The sequence below is a fragment of the Somniosus microcephalus genome, chromosome 3 (genome assembly GCF_052327205.1).
Source record: "Somniosus microcephalus isolate GS21.2 chromosome 3, FLI_Smic_1.0, whole genome shotgun sequence".
Taxonomy (NCBI): domain Eukaryota; kingdom Metazoa; phylum Chordata; class Chondrichthyes; order Squaliformes; family Somniosidae; genus Somniosus; species Somniosus microcephalus.
Window position 1 is genome coordinate 246668613 of NC_140989.1, and position 21251 is coordinate 246689863.

The 21251-nt window shown below is 46.4% G+C and overlaps 2 protein-coding genes across 2 annotated transcripts in view; both read left to right on the forward strand.

Annotated features, from left to right (window-relative positions):
• LOC147121802 (uncharacterized) overlaps positions 1 to 21251 on the forward strand; it is a 363729-nt gene that overhangs the window by 136630 nt on the left and 205848 nt on the right. The window lies entirely within an intron of this gene.
• On the forward strand, positions 6550 to 10396 carry LOC147121803 (tumor necrosis factor ligand superfamily member 6-like). The gene is made up of 4 exons (XM_085977704.1): positions 6550 to 6910; positions 6989 to 7028; positions 7207 to 7263; positions 8434 to 10396. Exons 1-4 carry the CDS (start codon positions 6680 to 6682, stop codon positions 8835 to 8837), a joined length of 732 nt encoding a protein of 243 aa, XP_085833830.1. The 5' UTR covers positions 6550 to 6679; the 3' UTR covers positions 8838 to 10396.

Sequence of the window (21251 nt, forward strand, 5' to 3'; positions counted from 1 at the left end):
GGAGGCGTGTAGGATGGGGGAAATATCGAAAAATCAGAAAGGCCTCTCAAAATGGGATAATAGAGGCAATTAAGTGGTTGTTAAGGACCTTAAGGGCCTATTCCACCTCTTGGAGGCGGGATGGAAACTGGGTCTGAAACCCCAATTCTGGGAAAATTGCTCGGAGGCGGGATCAGGCCCGCAAGCCACTTTTTTGGATTTTACCACCTCACACGCCTCCAAACCCGCCTCCTCGGGCCTGGCAAAATCGAGCCCTAAGCCTCTTTTTATGAAGCCCACAATCCCGTATGCTTTTTTAACCACTTTCTCAACCTGCCCTGCCTCATTCAATGATTTGTGCACACATACCCCCAGGCCTCTCTGTTCTTGCACCCCCTTTAGAGTTGTACCATTTAGTTTATATTGCCTCTCCTTGTTCTTCCTACCAAAATTCGGTTGCTTTGTGCCTCTTAGGGCACTAACGGGGCACAAAGCAACTAGCGCCCGGGCAATGCACTGCTAATGCCTGTCTCGAAATTCAGTGGGAGGTTAGCTGTGGTGGTAGCCGGTAGCGCCTCCAGTGATGACATCATCGCCATGCGCAGCGTCCCGTTCGCGCCCCGGCTGCAAATTTCGGCCGCGCCCCCTGACCTACTGCCAGACGCTATGTCCGACAGGGTCAGAGGGGCATACATGCGGCCAGGGCAGTGATATTTAAAGGGGAGGTGCCAGGCGGCCATTATTTTGCTGGACGCCTGTCAGCACATGCCCCATTCTGGTGGTCTTCCTGTAGGGGCCGGCCGCGATCAGGCAGCCTGGCACTCCTCTTGAGTGCTGGGCTCTTTTGTCGGCACCCCGCTCCCCTTTGGCCCCGCTGGGCCCCGGTATGCATTGCGCTAGGCCCCTCCCCGTTAATCAGGGGAGGGAGGCCTGCAGTGCTGCGGGGCTACGTGCCAACATGCATGGCGCTGCTGCACGTAGCGCCGCGATATTCCCTGGCAACGCTCAAAGAGGGAGGGGGAGCACTTCCAGTAGTGCCCTGCCTCCTCCTTGGTGCGCTACCATTGAATTTCGGGTGCGGGGGTGCTAACTTTTTCGGGGTGCTAAATTAGCGCCCCAAAGGAGGTGCAGCCCAATTTTTGCCCCCTTATATCCAGGAATATTTAGTACCCAATCCTGCCCTTTTTTGAGCCAGGTCTCCGTTATCGCCGTGACATCATATTCCTATGTAGCTATTTGTGCCTGCAGCTCACCAGCCTTATTTACCACGCTTCATATGTGCACTGTAAACCTATCTTAGACCTTCTTGTATTCCCTCTTAGTCTGACCCCGTACTATCTCTTACTCTAGTGCTATCTGTATCTCCCACTCTTTTGTGCACCGTGTTTCTCCTTTCTAATGCTACATCCTGGTGTCCCCCCCAAAAAAAAAATTAGTTTAAACCCTCCCTGTAGCCTTGCAGAATATTACCAATCCGTTGCAAGTTTGTGCTAAAGTGTGCACTGTGGTCTGGTATCCTCTAGGAACCCATTTGAGGCTGCTCACATTCATTTCACTTGGGAACCATCCATAGGGCTATTGAAACTTGGACTCTCTCCCAACATGCCTTTCTTCTGTTTACAGCAAATAAGAGGTTTCCATGTGGACTCACATCGGCTATGAATTAAAACTTACAACTTTGCGTGTGATCTGAATGGTATAACTTGCCTTAGGACTATCAATGACCCTTTTCTGTCGTAAGACACACCGGGCACTGTTGGTTGCCACCGCGTTCTCCTGTCCATTTCAAAGGATGGGGAGAAACATCATTCCGTCAGATTGTTCTGTTCAGGCTAAATTTAATGGTCGGTTGCATTTACACAAAAATGTTTTTACATACACGAAGAATAGTGTATGTAATCAGGAATATATTTGACTTGCGCAACACTTGAATTGTTTCAAAATACAAAGTCCAAAGTCTTGCATGTCCTTTCCCGAAGTTCTCAACTGAATCTCTGATTTGTTATGCAGCAGAGGCTTTCCACAAAACCTCTTCCTCAATGCCTCAACGTGGAAACAAGGAACTGAAAATCCTCGGACTGCTGTGCAGATATAGCGCTGTCCTTTTTTGAAATGGAGCCGGGGTTATTTAAATAAACAGACCCTTTCTCAATAGTCAAGACAATCAGAATGTTAATAATTCCTATTATTCAAGTAGCTAAGACATGAACAGCAGGACGTGGTTGTCTGTTAAATCATTTGTTTAGCCTATCGCAGTTCTGACTGGCGTAAAATGGTTTTCATATTCTTTCCCAGCCTGTTAACATTAATTAACATTTCATGGACAGCTTGGCTAGATGCTTCTGTCACCACCCTCTCCCCCCATGACGGTGCAGATTTATATATTTATCCCCAGATAGGAAGACAACTTTAAATTACTTTGGCCTTACTAAGTCACACTAACCAAAAGGAATGTAAAGCATTATGCGTTTCTATTCGAGGCCTGACTGAGCTCTGGTTTATTTCCCCTTGCGTGACCTCAGTCAGTGTCTAGCTGCGAGATTTGATTCGAAAGTAAGATGCTGAATATCCAAGGCGAAGATCGCTATCAATCCTATCGCGTCTGTTGACTCAACCCTTTGGAGCAGCGTTGGGCAGCACCTAGCCTGCTGGTTTGACATTTACATGCACTTGTCATAGAACCTGCAAACTCACTGAATGCAATTTGTAGAAAAAGGATCAGGTTGCTGCACAAAAGTCTCATTGTGTTCGAAGCAACTTAACTATCATGAGTTTTCATAACATTTGGTCCTACCATATAATTTGGAAGCGGGCATTTAATCAAATGCAGAAGCCTTCTTGTCTCTCAATAGCTTTGGCCATTTTGTTTAGTTTTGTTTATATATTTTTTTCTCTTGGCTGGTTGAGCATCTCATTGAATTTTTCATTTTTACCCTGTTCTGTTGGTAGTATTCCAACTGTTGAGCCGGATGAGATCAGCTCACTCAGCATAGACTTGGAATCGAATCTGTGATCTTTCTTGTCAGTCTGGCTCCCTTACTTAGCCATTGGGGGTGGGGGAGGGGAGGAGAGGGCAGAATGGGAATTTAATAGGAAAGCACAGCCATTTCCACCAGCTGTGAATGGGAAAAGGTTAGTAACATAAAGCAATTTAAGGGTAAAAAAAATGATTTCTTGCACTCCTTTTTGAAAAACACAGAATACAAAAATAATCTGGAAATGTAGTTGGAAGTTAAATTTAAATATAAATTAAGAAAGAATATGGGGCCTTTCACAACCTCAGGATGTCCCGAAGTGCTTTACAGCCAATGCAGTACTTTTTGAAGTGGAGTCACTTTTGTAATGTAGGAAATGCGGCAGCTAATTTGAGCACAGCAAGCTCCCACAAACAGCAATGTGATAATGACCGGATCATCTGATTTTTCGTGATTGATTGAGGGATAAATATTGGCCAGGACACCGGGGATAACTCCCCTGCTCTTCAAAATCGTGCCATGGGATCTTCTACATCCACCTGAGTGGGCAAACGGGGACTCGGCTTAACGTCTCATCCGAAAGGACATTCGATAAACAAGTCAGACTGAAAAAAAGTTGCCTGAAACATACAAAGACATTCTTGGATTATTAACAACAACAACAACAACAACTTGTATTTATATAGCACCTTTAACGTAGTAAAACATCCCAAGGCGCTGCACAGGAGTATTTTAAGACAAAAAATTTGACACTGAACCACACAAGGAGAAATTAGGGCAGATGACCAAAAGCTTGGTCAAAGAGGTAGGTTTTAAGGAGTGTCTTAAAGGAGGAAAGAGAGATAGCGAGGCGGAGAGATTTAGGCAGGGAATTCCAGAGGTAAGGTCTAGGCAACAGAAGGCACAACCACCAATGGTTGAGCAATTATAATCAGTGATGCTCAGGAGGGCAGAATTAGAGGAGCTCAGATATCTCGGTGGGTTGTGGGGCAAAAGGGGTTTACAGAGATAGGGAGGGGTGAGGCCATGGAGGGATTTGAAAACAAGGATGAGAATTTTGAAATTGAGGCGCTGCTTAACCGGGAACCAATGTAGGTCAGCGAGCACAGGGGTGATGGGCGAACGGGACTTGGTGCGAGTTAGGACACGGGCACCCGAGTTTTGGGTGACCTCAAGTTTATGTAGGGTAGAATGTGGAAGGCCAGCCAGGAGTGCATTGGAATAGTCAAGTCTAGAGGTAAGAAAGGCATGGATGAGGGTTTCAGCAGTGGATGAGCTGAGGCCGGGCGGAGACGGGCGATGTTACGGAGGTGGAAACAGGTGGTCTTAGTGATGGAGCAGATATGTGGTCAGAAGCTCACTTCAGGGTCAAATACAACACCAAGGTTGCGAACAGTCTGGTTCAGCCTCAGACAGATGTTAGGGAGAGGAATGGAGTCAGTGACTAAGGAACGGCGTTTGTGGCGGGGACTGAAAACAATGGCTTCGGTCTTCCCAATATTTAATTGGAGAAAATTTCTGCTCATCCAGAACTGTATTTTGGACAAGCAGTCTGACAATTTAGAGACCGTGGAGGGGTCGAGAGAAGACGTAGTGAGGTAGAGCTGGGTGTCATCAGTGTACATGTGGAAACTGACGCTGTGTTTTCAGATGATGTCGCCAAGGGGCAGCATGTAGGTGAGAAATAGGAGGGGGCCAAGGATAGGTCCTTGGGGGACACGAGAGGTAACGATGCGGGAGTGGGAAGAGAAGCCATTGCAGGTGATTCTCTAGCTACGATTAGAGAGATAAGAATGGAACCAGGCGAGTGCAGTCCCACCCAGCTGGACGACGGTGGAGAGGCATTGGAGGAGGATGATGTGGTCAACCATGTCAAAGGCTGCAGACAAGTCAAGAAGGATGAGGAGGGATAGATTTCCTTTGTCACAGTCACAAAGGATGCCATTTGTGACCTTGATGAGAGCCGTTTTGGTATTGTGGCAAGAGCGGAAACCTTATTAGAGGGATTCAAACATGGAATTGTGGGAAAGATGGGCATGGATTTGGGAGGCGACAACACATTCAAGGACTTTGGAGAGGAAAGGGAGGTTGGAGATGGGGCAGTAGTTTGCAAGGACGGAGGGGTCAAGGGTTTTTTGAGGAGAGGAGTGATGACGTCAGATTTGAGGGAGAGGGGGACAGTACCTGAGGAGAGAGAACCGTTAACAATGTCAGCTAACGTGGGAGCCAGAAAATAAAACTTAAAGCAGACTCGACACAATATTGCACCAACATATGATCTATGCTCCATGACTGGGGTTACTTCCCTTTTACCATAATCTCTTGCACTTCCGATTTAATTTCTGATTTTCTTTTGCATTGGCGGCTGATCTTATTTCATCCACACTTGAAGATTGTGGGGGTGGGGGAGGGGAGGAGAGAGAAGAACGGGTATTTAATGGGAAAGCACAGCCATTTCCATCAGCTGTGAATGGGAAAAGGTTAATAACATAAAAAAATTTAAGAGTAAAAAAAATATATGATTTCTTGCATTTCTTTTTGGAAAACACAGAATACAAGAATAATCTTGAAATGTATCTGGAAGTTAAATTTCAATATAAATTAAGAAAGGAAAAAAAAGAAAGACTTGCATTTCTATAGCGCCTTTCACAACCTCAGGACATCCCAAAGAGCTTTACAGCCAATGAAGTACTTTTGAAGTGTAGTCACTATTGGAATGGTGTCAGCCATGGCTCAATTGGTAGCACACTCGCCTCTGTGTCAGAAGGTTGAGGGTTCAAGTCCCACTGCAAAGACTTGAGCACCCAGCCTAGGCTGACACTCTAGTGCAGTGCTGAGGGAGTGCTGCACTGTCGGAGGTGCTGTCTTTCAGATGAGATGTTAAACCGAGGCCCCGTCTGCTCTCCCAGGTGGATGTAAGAGATCCCATGGCACTATTTCGAAGAAGAGCAGGGGAGTTATCCCTGGTGTACTGACCAATATTTATCCCTCAATCAATTTCACTAAAAATAGATTATCTGGTCATTGTCACATTGCTGTTTGTGGGAGCTTGCTGTGTGCAAATTGGCTGCTGCCTTTCCTACATTACAACAGTGACTACACTTCAAAAAGTACTTAATTGGCTGTAAAACATTTTGGGATGTCCTGTGGACGTGAAATGCAAGTCTTTCTTTTTACTGTAGGAAATGCGCAGCCAATTTGTGCTCAGCAAGCTCCCACAAGCAGCAGTATGATAATAACCAGATAATCTGTTTTAGTGCTGTTGATTGAGGGATGAATATTGGCCAGGACACCGGGGAGAACTCCCCTGCTCGCCTTTGAAATAGTGCCATGGGATCTTTTACGTCCATCTGAGAGGGTTGACAGAGCCTCGGTTTAACGCCTCATCCGAAAAGACACTCGGTAAGCAAGTCAGATTGAGAAAAGGTTGCCTGAAATGTACAAAGGCATTCTTGGATTATTAAAGCAGACTCGACACAATATTGCACCAACATATGATCTATGCTCCATGACTGGGGTTACTTCCCTTTTACCATAATCTCTTGCACTTCCGATTTAATTTCTGATTTTCTTTTGCATTGGCGGCTGATCTTATTTCATCCACACTTGAAGATTGGGATCAGTTGTGTGTGCATAATATATGTGCTGTAAGGTAATTAGCACTAGGCCATTACAAGTAAATTACTCTGCAAGATTCTGGTTCTGTAGAAAACAAATTTTGAATCATGAAACAGAATAACCTGGAGTCAATGAAAACGCTGGACATTTTAAACCCTTCCACCAATGCAGCATCATCTAAAAATATGATCCCACAACTGGAGACAGAGAAGAATGCAAAGCTACAGAAGCTGTTCACTGCCCTCGTTCTACTCTTGGTTCTTGTCACACTGGTGTGGCTTGCTCAGAATTCATTTTACCTCTTCAAATTACAACAGGACATTGACAAACTAAAACAGGTATATTGTGCTGTAGCATCAGCTGGTAATTTAAAAAATAAATAAGGAAAACTGACCATTTTTATTATTATTTTGTAGGCCAACAACAATTCTACCCAAGTTAACCAGCAGATAGCCGGTAAGAAGGAAACTTTTTTTCCTTTTTGATATTGTCTATAAAGAATAAATTGTAGAAAAAGTGGGGACGGAATTTAAAATTCATTGTACTCACAGTACCTCCAAAAATAAGAGAAGTAATGTTTTCATATTTTGATTTATTGTTTCTGATTTGCTATGCTTATTTTATTATCTTATAGAAGTGGAGAAAATGAATACTCTAATGAAGCATGCAAAGAGTGCCGCTCACCTTACAGGTCAGTAGTTACTGTTTGTTTGACATGTCAAAATCCTGGAACTCCCTCCCTAACAGCACTGTGGGAGTACCTTCACCACACGGACTGCAGCGGTTCAAGAAGGTGGCTCACCACCACCTTCTCAAGAGCAATTAGGGTTGGGCAATAAATGCTGGCCTTGCCAGCGACACCCACATCCCATAAACGAATTTTAAAAAATGTATCGAGAAAGGAGCCGAGGAAGGAAGAACATTAAACATGATGAATAATGCAACTTGTGGGTGATTTGAATGCTTTAGTAGGTGACTGTACTTCGGCCGGTGTGTTACTGAGCCATACAGACTGGGAAGGACTTGGTCCGTGCTCAATGAATTGATCCCTGCTGGTGCTATGCTTGAGCACTTCAGTTGGATTCAGTGCTCTTGGCTGCAGAGAGGAAACAAAATCAGCCTGGGCCCCTGGTTTTGATCGCTATCCAGCTAACAGGTGCACGTGCAGACATTGGATGGGGAACAAAACCCCAGAAAGACAGAGCCATGCTTCCTGTGATACTATCCGAGGTTGATGTTGGGATCACACATGAAGAATGGTCACTAGGGCAGGGTACTGTGGGGCTATTGCACCATGGAGCTTTGCATCAATTGTCACTTCAAGATTAAGGGAGACAATTTGGGAAGGATATGCAGTTTGATTGATCATTTTTCATTCAGTATTGAATGTGAGGGGAAGGGAGGCCGGCTCTCATGTGCGAACGGTGGGGGTGCCTTGGGGCAGCAGAGGCGTAGACTTTCGTCGTGTGGCCCGGAGGAGCCCTGCTGCTTCTCCTGACCCCACAGTTTAAAACTTACCTTTTAGGGCGCCCTCCACAGCCCCCACCCCCGGCGAGGTGGCCAGTAGCGTGGGACCCGCTGAGTATGGCATTAAAATGCAATCGGGATCATATTACCCTGATTAGCATATGTTAATGAGGCTCCTGTCTGAGTTAGGTGGCCACCTCAGCTGCCAACATAAACATTAGGGTTAAATCTGCTGAGGGACGGTAATGGTGCACCAAATAGAGCCCCCCGATTTTAACTCCCGTTCCGCCCGGCAACTGTATAGAATTATTATCAATCCTATTTGACATCTTTACACCTCACAACATAACATTAGATTTCTGACCTTCTGATTTATTTAAAAATGTTACTACAGGAAGTGCCTTCACTAAAGGTTCCAAGACACTCATGTGGGAAGATACCAGAGGTCTTAGCTTCTTGAAAGGCGTCCGTTACCAAGATGGAGGGTTAATCATCTGTGAACCTGGGCTTTTCTTTATTTATTCAAAGATCTTGTTTACAGAATCTAACTGTGTAAGGGACAGATTGTTATATCAAACTGTGTTCAAAAGAATTGCCTCCTACCCAAAAGACTTATTTCTAATGATCGTGAGGAAAAGTAATCATTGTTCCATGAATAGGGGTCATTGGGATAAAAATACTTATCAAGCAGGAATATTTCAGTTAGGAAAAGGAGATTACATTTATGTCAATGTGTCACATCCAGACTTAGTTCATTTTGCCGATCTTTATACATTCTTTGGGTTGTACCAGCTGTAGTTTGTGTTGCTAATTTTCTGTATTCCTGATTGTATTTGCCTTGGAATGCAGAATCAATGCGCTTTCAGTCACTTTTATTTAGTTTGTATCAGTAAAGCTATCGCTCTCAATAAAGTCACTTTTTTAAAATTTTCCTATTTCACTTTCTATAATTAAACAGGCCACTTTTGGATCTGATAATACCAAGTCAAATGGATTGGTTGAATGTAATGCATCACTTTTAAATCTATTAAGGCTCCACTGCCAAACAATTTAGGATTGGGTAGATGGATAGAAAGAGCCAATCTCATCCTTTGGTCGAGTCTCTAATTCTCTGATAGAACACATACAAATTACGTTGGCTCAGATTTTGTTGGAACGGGGCACCTTGCGTCGTGCCCAGTTAGTTCAATTTTTTTCCTCACACATCAGCTCGAAAAATTTTTGAAGCGCAAGCTGATAATAGCATGGCGAGGGGCATCTGGGACATTGGTGAATGGCAGGACCAACAGTCTGTCTCCTTAACCAAAGAGCTTTAACAGAGGAAGTACTGAGAAAGGAATAGGGTGAATTAGAGTCAAATCAGGTACAGAAAGAGAAATAGAGAGAAAAATTGGATTAAAAGAGGGAGAAAAAAGAGACAGAAAGGAAAAGTTAAAAAAAATAAAAGTTTAAAAAATCTCAAGCAACAATTTACTACTTGCAGGAGTGAGACACCACAGTTTCAATTGGTCCCTGTATGGTTGAGAGGTTGAGTGGCTTTGCAGGAACATAAATCTCATCATTAAAGGGGTCCTTATGTCGTGACATACCAGCCATAACTTTCTGCAGCGAGTTTAATTTGTAATTAATGTGCAAGTGCAGCAATTTATTGACACTCAAGGGGAGATTGACGGGGATCTACCAATTTTGAGAGGCTAACGGCTCAATTTGCGGCGATTCGCAACTCATGCGGTATCACGTCTTTGCCACAAATTGCTGTTTTTTAGGCCCTAATAATGACGAGCACCATCAACGTTCCCTATAAGCCGGCCGCGCATGCTGTTTGCCAGTTCTGCGCAGCCCGGGATCGGCTTTTTCAATGTTAAGTTTTACGCATCTGTGAATGGGCTGGGCAGCCCTTTAAAGGGGCCACGCACCAAACAAAAAAATGAGGGGGAACTCTGCTCGCCATTATTTTCTCTAAAATTCTGGGCCTTTATATTTTTAATTTTAACTGCGCCTATCTAACCCACATTCTCATTGTTGCAGTTGTTTATTACAGTTGTAAGACAATTTTAGCTCCAACAATGTGATAACTGTTCTGATGAATGTTTTATTAGTTACACATTCTAGCAAAGTATTAAAAACAAATTAAGGGAAATTAAGTGCAATCCGATTAATTTAGTGACTGACTGTTTTTGCCAGCGTATGGTTCGCTGCCCAAGAATCCAGAATAACATCTTAGTAAACTTTTCTATATTGCAAATTCTTATACCTATTGAATGTTTTAATGTTTTTTTTAATGATCTAAACTTTTACATGATCTGTTAATTAAAAGCTGAGCGCAGTGCAATAATAAAGGATTTTTTTCCTGTTGAGATAGTTTCTTTTGCAAGCGTTATTTTATTACCGCCCTGTATGACTGCACTCTGTTTTCCTCTACTCGATTTGGATTGAGTTGACAATGTGAAAGGAGAGTGGTGTAGAATGTAAGGAAAGGGTTAATCAGACTGTCCTGATGTCTACTAATGCTACACCACTATTGATTTATCTTTACATTGTAGTGATGTTAACCTTTAGCCTTTGCCTGTTAAGCAGGGAAGTGTAAGTCAATGTAAAGGATCATTGGGCATTTGGACCAGGGCTATCCCTGCACCAATGGTCAGTTTCAGGCTGAAGTAATAGGAGGCTTCATTAAAGACTGGGATTGAAATCATTCGGTAACCATGTGGAAAAACAGTTAGGTCTGCCAAGGAAAGCTTTTGCATGCACATCATCCTTTTAAGTTGGGGTTTCTGCAAAAGCAGGACATTGACTGGTATTACGTGAAATATACGGCACAGAAACAGGCCATTCGGCCCAACCAGTCCATGCCGGCATTTATGCTCCACTCGAGCCTCCTCCCACCATTCCTCATCTAACTCTATCAGCATATCCCTCTATTACCTTCTCCCTCAAATGCTTATCTAGCTTCTCCTTAATGCATCTATACTATTCGCCTCAACCACTCCCAGTGGTAACAAGTTCCACATTCTCACCACACTTTGGGTAAAGAAGTTTTTTCTGAATTCCCTATTTGATTTCTTGGTGACTACCTTATATTGATGTTTTGCTCTTCCTCACAAGCGGAACCACACTCTCTGGGCTGAATTTTAATATGCAGGGGCACGTGGGTTTGGGAATGGGTGGGGAAATTGACAACGTGTTGGGAAGTCGGTTCCAACCCGGCAATTTCCGCATTTAACTGCAGCGCGTTAGGCTACCTGCGTGCAACCACCTCGGGAGAGGCGGGTTGTCAATTTCAATATGCTAATTGCTCAATTACAGCAATATTAACACTGCTTTTGCAATTTAACTGCGGGTGCACAGGTTTTCCGAGCTTCCTGGAACTCGCCAGTGAAAGCATTGACTGCGGCAATTGAGGGGGCTGAAGACATGACAGGGAAATATGCCAATAAGTGCTGACACCTCACAGCTGCTTTCTTGCCTGCTAGTGCATAAGGTGTAACCAGTGGCTGTCAAAGTCACCACCACCCTCAGCTTCTTTGCCTCTGGATCCTTCCAGGGCTCTGTCGGAGACTTTTGCAGGATCTTGCAGGCAGCGGCCCACAAATGCATTAGACAGGTGAGTGAAGGCTTGTTTTCCAGGGCTGGCAATTGTGGCCCTGTTGTGCGATCATGCCAGTTAGAATGAGCGGGCGCTCGGGTTTGTGGTTCTGGCTGGCTTCCCACAGGTACAGGGCTTCATCCACACTACACATGTGGCAATTAAGGCACCCCCAGATCACCCTGGAGTATTCATCACCCGCAAGGGCCTTCACTCCATCAATATGCAGCTGATGCGCAACCACAAAAAGATCTTTATACAGGTGTGTGCAAGATTCAAGGGCAGCTGCCATGATGCTTTCATCCTGTGGCGGGCCTCCCTCCCTGATCTCTTTGCACCGTGAAGCAGACTTACCGGCTGGCTACTCGGAAACATGGGATGCCCACTTAAAACATGACTGATGACACCCGTGAGGGACCCAAGCAAAGAGGCCCAGGAGCAATGCAATGAAAGCCATATGATAACCAGATGTATCACTGAGCAAGCCATCGGCATGCTGAAGATGTGCTTCAAGTGCCTGGACAGATCTGGAGGCGGCCTTCAGTACGCACCAGCTAGGGTCTCCAGAATGGTTGTGGTGTGCTGCGCTCTGCACAACAGAGCGCAGCAGCGAGGTTTAGACCTGCAGGAGGAACAAAGCGCAGAGCACCGAGCCTCTTCAGATGATTCCGAGGAGGAGGAGGAGGAGGAGAAGGAGGTTGAGGAGGAGGCGGAATGTAATGCGGCCAAGGCACCAGCAGCGGCGCACATTGCTGCCCGGGATTCCCAGGATGTATTGATTATTGCGAGGTTCACTTAGGTTCCACCAGTCCACCCACCTGACAACCAGATGCAAAAGCCACATTCCCCGCTGCACCCTCCCTCCCACCCCCACCCCATTCCCCCAACACAAAACAGTTCTGCAAACAACCAAGCATCCTTTTCACAGCCCCCCATTGCTCGGCGTCAATTCATGTCTGACCAAGTGAAAAGGCCGCTTGCCAGGCAGCAACCAAAAATGGGCAACATGGGAAAGTGGTGGAAAGGAATAATATTTATGTGGCTCAAAAATAAAACAGAAACTTAACAATTGAACATTGTGTAACACACCCATGTGCAGACACTTGTGCAACTCCAAATCTTTACTCTTCCTCTTCCTAGCACTTCTACTTAGTGCAACCCCTGTGGCTTCAGCAGAAGTAGAGACAGACTGCTCAGGTCCCTGCTCTGAGTGTTGAGATGCCCTTGGCCAATGCCCTCTGGGTTTTGGAGCCTGAGAGGGCCCCGCCAAAGACTGTCCCACCTACAGCTCTGCAGGGGGAGACTCGGCCATCGGGACACATAAGAATTTCGAGCAGGAGTAGGCCATATGACCCCTCGAGCCTGCTCTGCCATTCAATAAGATCATGGCTGATGTACGACCTCAACTCCACTTTGATGCCCGATTCTCATATCCCTTAATTTCCCTTGAGTCTAAATATCTATGTATCGCAGCTTGAATATACTCAATGACTCAGCATCCACAGCCCTTTCGGGTAGAGAAATTCAAAGATTCACAACTCTTTGAGTGAAGAAATTCCTCCTCATCTCGGTTTTAAATGGCCAACCCCTTATCCTGAGACTATGCTCCCTAGTTCTAGACTCTCTAGCCAGGGGAAACAACCTCTCAGCATCTACCCTGTGAATCCCCCTGAGAATCTTGTATGTTTCAATGAGATCACCTCTCAATCTTCTAAACTCCAGAGAGTATAGGCCCATTCTACACAATCTCTCATCATAGGACCACCCTCTCATCCCAGGGATCAATCTAGTGAACCTTCATTGCACCGCCTCTAAGGTAAGTATGTCCAAAACTGTACACAGTACTCCAGGTGTGGTCTCACCAAGGCCCTGTACAATTGTAGCAAGACTTCCTTACTCTTGTACTCCAACCCCCTTGCAATAAAGGCCAACATGCCATTTGACTTCCTAATTGCTTGCTGTACCTTCATGCTAATTTTCTGTGTTTCCTGTACGAGGACACCTAAATCTCTCTGAACACCAACATTTAATAGTTTCTCACCATTTAAAAATGGCTCCAGAACTAACTGCGCCTCTAGCCAAGCTGTTCCAGTACAGCTACAACACTGGCATCTACCCGACAATGTGGAAAACTGCCCAGGTATGTCTTATCCACAAAAAGCAGGACAAATCCATTCCGGCCAAAGTGATGGAAGGTGTCGTCGACAGTGCTATCAAGCGGCACTTACTCACCAATAACCTGCTCACCGATGTTCAGTTTGGGTTCCGCCAGGAGCACTCGGCTCCAGACCTCATTACAGCCTTGGTCCAAACATGGACAAAAGAGCTGAATTCCAGAGGTGAGGTGAGAGTGAGTGCCCTTGACATCAAGGCAGCATTTAACCGAGTATGGCATTAAGGAGCACTAGTAAAGTTGATGTCAATAGGAAAAAAGAAAGACTTGCATTTATATAGCACCTTTCATGACCACCGGACATCTCAAAGTGCTTTACAGACAATGAAGTACTTTTGAAGTGTAGTCACTGTTGCAATGTAGGAAATCAGAGAATCAGGTGGAAAACTCTCCAATGGCTGGAGTCATACCTAGCACAAAGGAAAATGGTTGTGGTTGTTGGAGGTCAATCATCTCAGCCCCAGGACATCACTGCAGGAGTTCCTCAGGGCAGTATCCTAGGCCCAACCATCTTCAACTGCTTCATCAATGACCTTCCCTCCATCGTAAGGTCAGAAATGAGGATGTTTACTGATGATTACACAGTGTTCATTTCCATTCACAACTCCCCAGATAATGAAGCAGTCCATGCCCGCATGCAGCAAGACCTGGACAATGTTCAGGCTTGGGCTGATAAGTGGCAAGTAACATTCATGCCACACAAGTGCCAGGCAATGACTATCTCCAACAAGAGAGAGTCTAACCACTGTCCACGGCATTACCATCACCGAATCCCCCACCATCAACATCCTGGGGGTCACCATTGACCAGAAACGTAACTGGACCAGCCATAAATACTGTAGCTACAAGAGCAGGTCAGATGCTGGGTATTCTGCATCGAGTGTCTCACCTCCTGACTCCCCAAAGCCTTTCCACCATCTAAAAGGCACAAGTCAGGAGTGTGATGGAATACTCTCCACTTGCCTGGATGAGTGCAGCTCCAACAACACTCAAGCAGCTCGACACCATCCAGGTCAAAGCAGCCCGCTTGATTGGCACCCCAACCACCACCTTAAACATTCACTCCCTGCATCACCGGCGTACCGTGGCTGCAGTGTGTACCATCTACAAGATGCACTGCAGCAACTTGCCAAGGCTTCTTCGGCTGCACCTCCCAAACCCACGACCTCTTCCACCTAGAAGGACAAGGGCAGCAGATGCATGGGAACACCACCACCTCCAAGTTCCCCTCCAAATCACTGGGTCAAAATCCTGGAACTCCCTCCCTAACAGCACTGTGGGAGTACCTTCACTGCATGGACTGCAGTGGTTCAAGAAGGCCACCAGCTTCTCAAGGGCAGTTAGGGATGGGCAATAAATGCTGGCCTTGCTAGCGACACCCAGATCCTGTGAACGAATAAAAAAAAAGCAGTGTCGCTCCCACCACCTGGTTCCAGTGCTCAAAGAAGCTTCATGACCTCAGACCACTGGCCAAGGTCAATGAATGCATCTTCAAAAACTGTCTCCTACCAACTGCACCACTAGCCTCATACACTGCTCAATGCAGTACCCCAATGACGAGGCACATCTCTCATTCTTAGCATTACCTCACCCCCTTGGAGGAGACAGTGCAAGCCATTCTTGGCAGGGGCATGGCTGAGCCCTTGGCCAGCGGTTATCCACTTCTGGCATGTACCTCTAGGTTTCCCACCCCCTCATCAGCACAACTCCACCCTTGTGTCTTCCTCACTTCACACACCCAAGAAATGCAGCCCGCCCAGCCAGTGGGTCAACAAGAAGAGGTAGCTTGCCCATCAGTGGGACCGCAGGCAGATGATTCCATCCTGGATATCCTGGCCACAAAGGGATGCATCCTTCCATCTGATCCTCCTCTTCTGCATCTTGCTTTTCTGCGTCTTCCTCTTCTGCGTCTTCCTCTTCTGCGGCCTCCTCTTCTGCGACTTCCTCTTCCCTCTGCGAGCGGATGCTGTAAATGTGAAATGACAGCATAAAATGCTGCAAATACTCAGTTGGTCAGGCAGCATGTTGACCTGAGACGTGAACTCCACGGATGTAGCGTGACCTGCTGAGTATTCACAGCATGTTCTGTCTTCTCAAAGGCGTTCACTTACCATCCGAGTTCTTGCAACTACCTAGCAGCGCTCCCCAAACACTTAAAAAACTTTTCACATATACTGCAGCAAGCCACCACTTCAATAAAATCCAAAAAACCAAGGCCAAACCCTCCCATTCAAACATACCTGATTGATGTGTGTGTCCCTTTAACAGCTGCAGATATCACCCCTGTCAGCGCCTGTCAGCCTGCGTGCACGTCTTAGACCCAGTGCTGAATTGAGCGCTAGGGTTGAGGTTCGTGTAGGTGACGTTAAGTCGACATTGCACGCCGACTGATGTCACCATGCTGCCATTTTTTTTTTACAGGGCGTTACTGGCAGCGCAAAGGGGCCCACTATTATGACAGCCACCGCAGGGACCGCCTCCAGCTGGTGCAAGAGCGGTGGTCATCATTTTTTCAAGAATCGCTGGCGCTAACAGGTGACGGTAAGTATATGAATTTCTCGTCCCTTGAATGGATGGACTGATAAGTGTGTGGACACAGAATTGAAACCATTCCATAACCATCGTACTGAATTGTCTTGTGAGCAAGGTTGTATCAAGTGGGGAAACAGAGTGGTGATACCTACTTCTTTGAGAGATAGAATTCTGGCCGAACTTCATACTGAACATCCAGGGATCGTCAGTATGAAATTAGTTGCAAGAAGCTTTGTTTACTAGCCTGGATTGGACAGTGATCTTGAATCACTTGACAGAAAATGCAGCGTTTGCCAAAACTGCAGAAACAAACCACCCAAAACTCCACTGCAACCCTGGGCATGGCCAAGTAGACCTTTTCAGGGAGTACATGTAGACTTCTGTGAGAAAGCAAATGATTATTTCCTGTAGATAGTCTCTCAAAGTGGTTTGAAGTGAAACACATGGGTTCAAATACTACAACTGAACGTACCATATATGAGTTGAGATCTATCTTTGCATGTCATGGCTTACCTGAAGAGCTTGTTTCTGATAATGGCCCTCAGTTCCGTTCTGGTCTATTCCAAGAATTCATGAAATGGAACGGAATCAAACACATAAGAACATAAGAAATAGGAGCAAGAGTAGACCATTCGGCCCCTCAAGCATCCTCCGCCATTCAATAAGATCATGGCTGATCTGATCTTGGCCTCAACTCCACTTTCCTGCCCGCTCCCCATAACCCTTGACTCCCATGTTTTTCAAAAATCTGTCTATCTCTGCCTTGAATATATTCAATGACTCCGCCTCCACAGCTTTCTGGGGTAGAGAATTCCAAAGAATCATGACCCTCTGAGAGAAGAAATTCCTCCTCATCTCCGTTTTAAATGGGCGACCCCTTATTCTGAAACTGTGCCCCTAGTTCTAGATTCCATCACGAGGGGAAACATCTTCTCAGCATCTACCCTGTCAAGCCCCCTCAGAATCTTATATGTTTCAATAAGATCACCTCTCATTCTTCTAAACTCCAATGAGTATAGGCTGAACCTGCTCAACCTTTCCTCATAAGACAACCCCTTCATCTCAGGAATTAACTTGTGAACCTTCTCTGAACTGCCTCCAATGCAAGTATATCCCTCCTTAAATAAGGAGACTGAAACTGTACGCAGTACTCAAGATGTGGTCTCACCAGTGCATGTACAGTTGTAGCAAGACTTCCCTACTTTTATACTCCATCCCCTTAGCAATAAAGGCCAACATTCCATTTGCCTTCCTAATTACTTGCTGTACCAGCATGCTAACTTTTTGTGTTTCATGTACGAGGACACCCAGATCCCTCTGTACTGCAGCATTTTGTAATCTCTCTCCATTTAAATAATATTTTGCTTTTTTATTCTTCCTACCAAAGTGGTTAACCTCCCATTTTCCCACATTATACTCCATCTGCCAAATTTTTGCCCACTCTTAACCTATCTATATCCCTTTGCAGACTCTATGGCCTAAAAATTTGGTAGCTTTGCGCCTCCTGTTAGCGCCCTAAGAGGGCCTGGGTGCGGTGCCACCAACGCCTCCCGTGGTGCTGCGCTGCTGGCAATGTGGTCATTGCCGTGTGCAGCGCCCCGGCCACGATCTTTGGTAGCGCCCCTGACTTACCGCCGGATGCTATGTCCGACGGGGTCGGGGGCCTACCTGCGGCCATGGCGACGCAAATTAAAGGAGAGATGCTGGGCGGCCATTTTTGTTGCTGGCCGCCTGCCAGCACCTGCCCCCTCTGCTGTCCCCTCCTCCGCAGAATGCCGGCTGCGCACCGTGGGCACGGCACTTCTCTTGAGTGTCAGGCTCTTTTGCCGGCACTCCGATCCCTGGTGGCCGAGCTGGGCCCCGGGTCGCACTGCACTAGGCCCCTCCCCTTTAAGAAGGGGAGGAAGGCCTGCAGTACCGTGGCGCGACGTGTCACTGCGCATGGCGCTGCGGCACGTAGTGCCACGATATTCACTCGCAGCGCCCCAAGAGGGAGGTATGCGCTTCCAGTAGTTCCCCGCTTCCCTCTTGGGGCGCTACCGGTGAATTTCAGCCCTGGGGCCACTAATATTTTAGCGCTCCGGTGAAGTTAGCGCCCCAAAGGGGGCGCGACTCAATTTTTCCCCCTCTGTGTCCTCCTCACAACTTGGTTCCCACCCATCTTTGTATCGCCAGCAAATTTGGCAACAGTACACTCGGTCCCTTCATCCAAGTCATTAATATAGATTGCAAATAGTTGAGGCCCCAGCACAGATCCCTGCGGCACCCCACTAGTTACTGGTTGCCAACCTGAAAATTACCCATTTATCCCGACTCTCTGTTTTCTTTTAGCTAGCCAATCCTCTAGCCATGCTAATATATTACCCCCAACACCGTGAGCTCTTATCTTGTGCAGTAACCTTTTATGTGGCACCTTATCGAATGACTTCATGGAAATCCACACACTCTCATTCCACCATATCATCTGGCTTCAAACGGAGCAGCTGAAAGGTCAGTCAGAATAATGAAAGAAGCTCTCAAAAAGCAAGTGTTGCAGGGTTGTTCGGGATTCAGCATGAAGCAACGTTTGGCAAATTTCTTACTGAAGTACAGAACTACTCCACACACTACAACTGGATATACCCCAGCAGAACTCCTGATGAAGAGGAGTTTGAGAACACGATTGAGTCTTGTTCAACCAAATTTGGCCTCAAGAGTTGAACAGAAAAAGTTGAGTCAGAAACCTTATTATGACAGCAATCAGAAAGAGCGCAATTTCAAACAAAACGAGTGTATTCGTGTTCTTAGTCCCCCTGGCAAGTCGAGTTCACACAAGTGGGATATAGGAACCATAGTAGAGGTTGGTGGAACCAAGAGATATTTGGTTGAAATTGGTGACAAAATCCAAAGTGTTCATGTAGATCAAATGATCTCTGCTAGAGATGAACCAAGACATGATCGTGAACCACTTGATCATGAACACATACATGAGTTTGACTCAATTCGGACTTCTGTAACTGAAGTACCAGGTTCAAACAAGTCGGAGATAGAAACAGGATCATCTTTGAGTTCGGAACCAACATAAAACAGCCCGAAAACTGGTTCAACACCAAAACCATCTGTAAGGAGATCAGGAAGGTTCCGCAAACCTGTTATTAAACTGAATTTGTAGTTCATTTAAAAGGAAAAAACCAGGAGTTTTTGTTGTGTGGTACATGTAATGCTGGGAAAGGTGGGCCATAGTTTTGTTGTATTTTAGAGGGGAATACATACTTTTTTTTAAAAGGGGAAAGCAGTGTAATGTATTATCACATGGTATGTCACATGGTTTGGTATGAGCATACTCAGTTCGCTCTGGTCTATAAAGCAAGCACCCTGACTAGCAACTCATCCTGTCTCTGTCCTTCATTTGTTCTACCCACACATATTACAACTAGTTAAAGCCTGCCAACCGGAAAATGCATCACGCATCCTAATTAAGGTGGCATTCATAGTGTTGTAGAGTTTCTGGGTCTGTGCCAATTAACCCTTTCACTCCTGAGTTCCAAACGATTCGACTTGACCCACATTGGTGACGGTGATTATATTTTATTCAGTGTAAGTGAGATTTGATACACTACAGCATCCGAGCAGTAGTTAAACAAGGCTCAGTCAAGATTTATATTACCCTTTGGGCCCTGGGTAGAAGACGCAATCTCCATGGGTCAATCCCCGTCGGCCAGGGCTCTAGGGTCGCTCGTCCTCCGGGTGTGAACAACCGCTGTCGGCCCTGGGCTCTAGGGTCGCTCGTCCTCCGGGTGTGAACAACCGCTGTCGGCCCTGGGCTCTAGGGTCGGTCGTCCTCCCGGTGTGAACAACCGCTGTCGGCCCAGGGTTCTCAGCTCGCTCAGCTGTCCGGTGTGAACAACCGCTGTCGGCCCAGGGTTCTCAGCTCGCTTGGCTGCCCAGTGTGAACAACCGTTGTTGGCCCTGGGCTCTAGGGTCGCTCGTCCTCCTGGTGTGAACAACCGCTGTCGGCCCTGGGCTCTAGGCTCGCTCGTCTGCCCGATGTGAACAACCGCTGTTGGCCCTGGGCTCTAGGCTCGCTCGTCCTCCCGGTGTGAACAACCGCTGTCGGCCCTGGGCTCTAGGCTCGCTCATCCGCTCGGTGTGAACTGTGATGAAATATATGCCTTCATCAGCCCCTGTGTTTTACCTGCTTTGTATTGTGTGTACCACCCCCTTTTTCCTATTGAGTGTATTGGCTACGCCCCTGTCTTTTGTCATAGAATGACTCATATAGCTCGAGACCTTTATATCAGACGAACCCGATGTGGAAAGACCTGCAATGTTCTTAGTGATTAAAAGCCTTCAGTTGAATCCTTTAAACTCCTTGTCTTTGAGTTATTGATGGCACATCAATTTTAATCACTAAAACACCAAGATGGATCGACTCCTGAAACCAGAGCGCTTGGATCTGGACCCCTATGCCTCAGACGCAGCCACACAGTTCGGACACTGGTTCCAATGCTTCGAATTTTTCATCGCAAACTCATCCACTGCCATAGCAGCCGCAACCGCCACCGGAGACGTGAAACTGGGAATCCTGCGAAACTGGGTGAGCCATCGGGTCTCCCCTCTCATCCAAGATGCCACCAGCTACGGGGATGCCTGCACCATTCTGAAGGCCCACTACGTGCGGCCAATAAACGAGGTGTACGCCAGGCATCTTCTGACTACTCGCACGCAGCGGCATGGTGAGTCACTAGAGGACTTCATGCTAAGCCTAAAAGTACTGGGCAGAGACTGTAACTGTAAGGCCATGTCTGCCATCGTGTACACGGAGGAGCTGATCCGAGACTCCTTTATTGCGGGCCTCAGTTCAAATTACATTCGGCAGAAACTGTTTGAAAAGGAGGGACTGGACTTAAAACAGGCTATGGGTATAGCGCGATCGCTGGAT

Excerpts from the sequence above, each read along its gene's own strand:
- LOC147121803 (XM_085977704.1), top strand. The coding sequence starts at position 6,680 with ATGAAACAGAATAACCTGGAGTCAATGAAAACGCTGGACATTTTAAAC. Across the intron at positions 7,029-7,206 it reads AGTTAACCAGCAGATAGCCG|AAGTGGAGAAAATGAATACT; the intron begins GTAAGAAGGAAA and ends ATTATCTTATAG. Across the intron at positions 7,264-8,433 it reads GAGTGCCGCTCACCTTACAG|GAAGTGCCTTCACTAAAGGT; the intron begins GTCAGTAGTTAC and ends ATGTTACTACAG.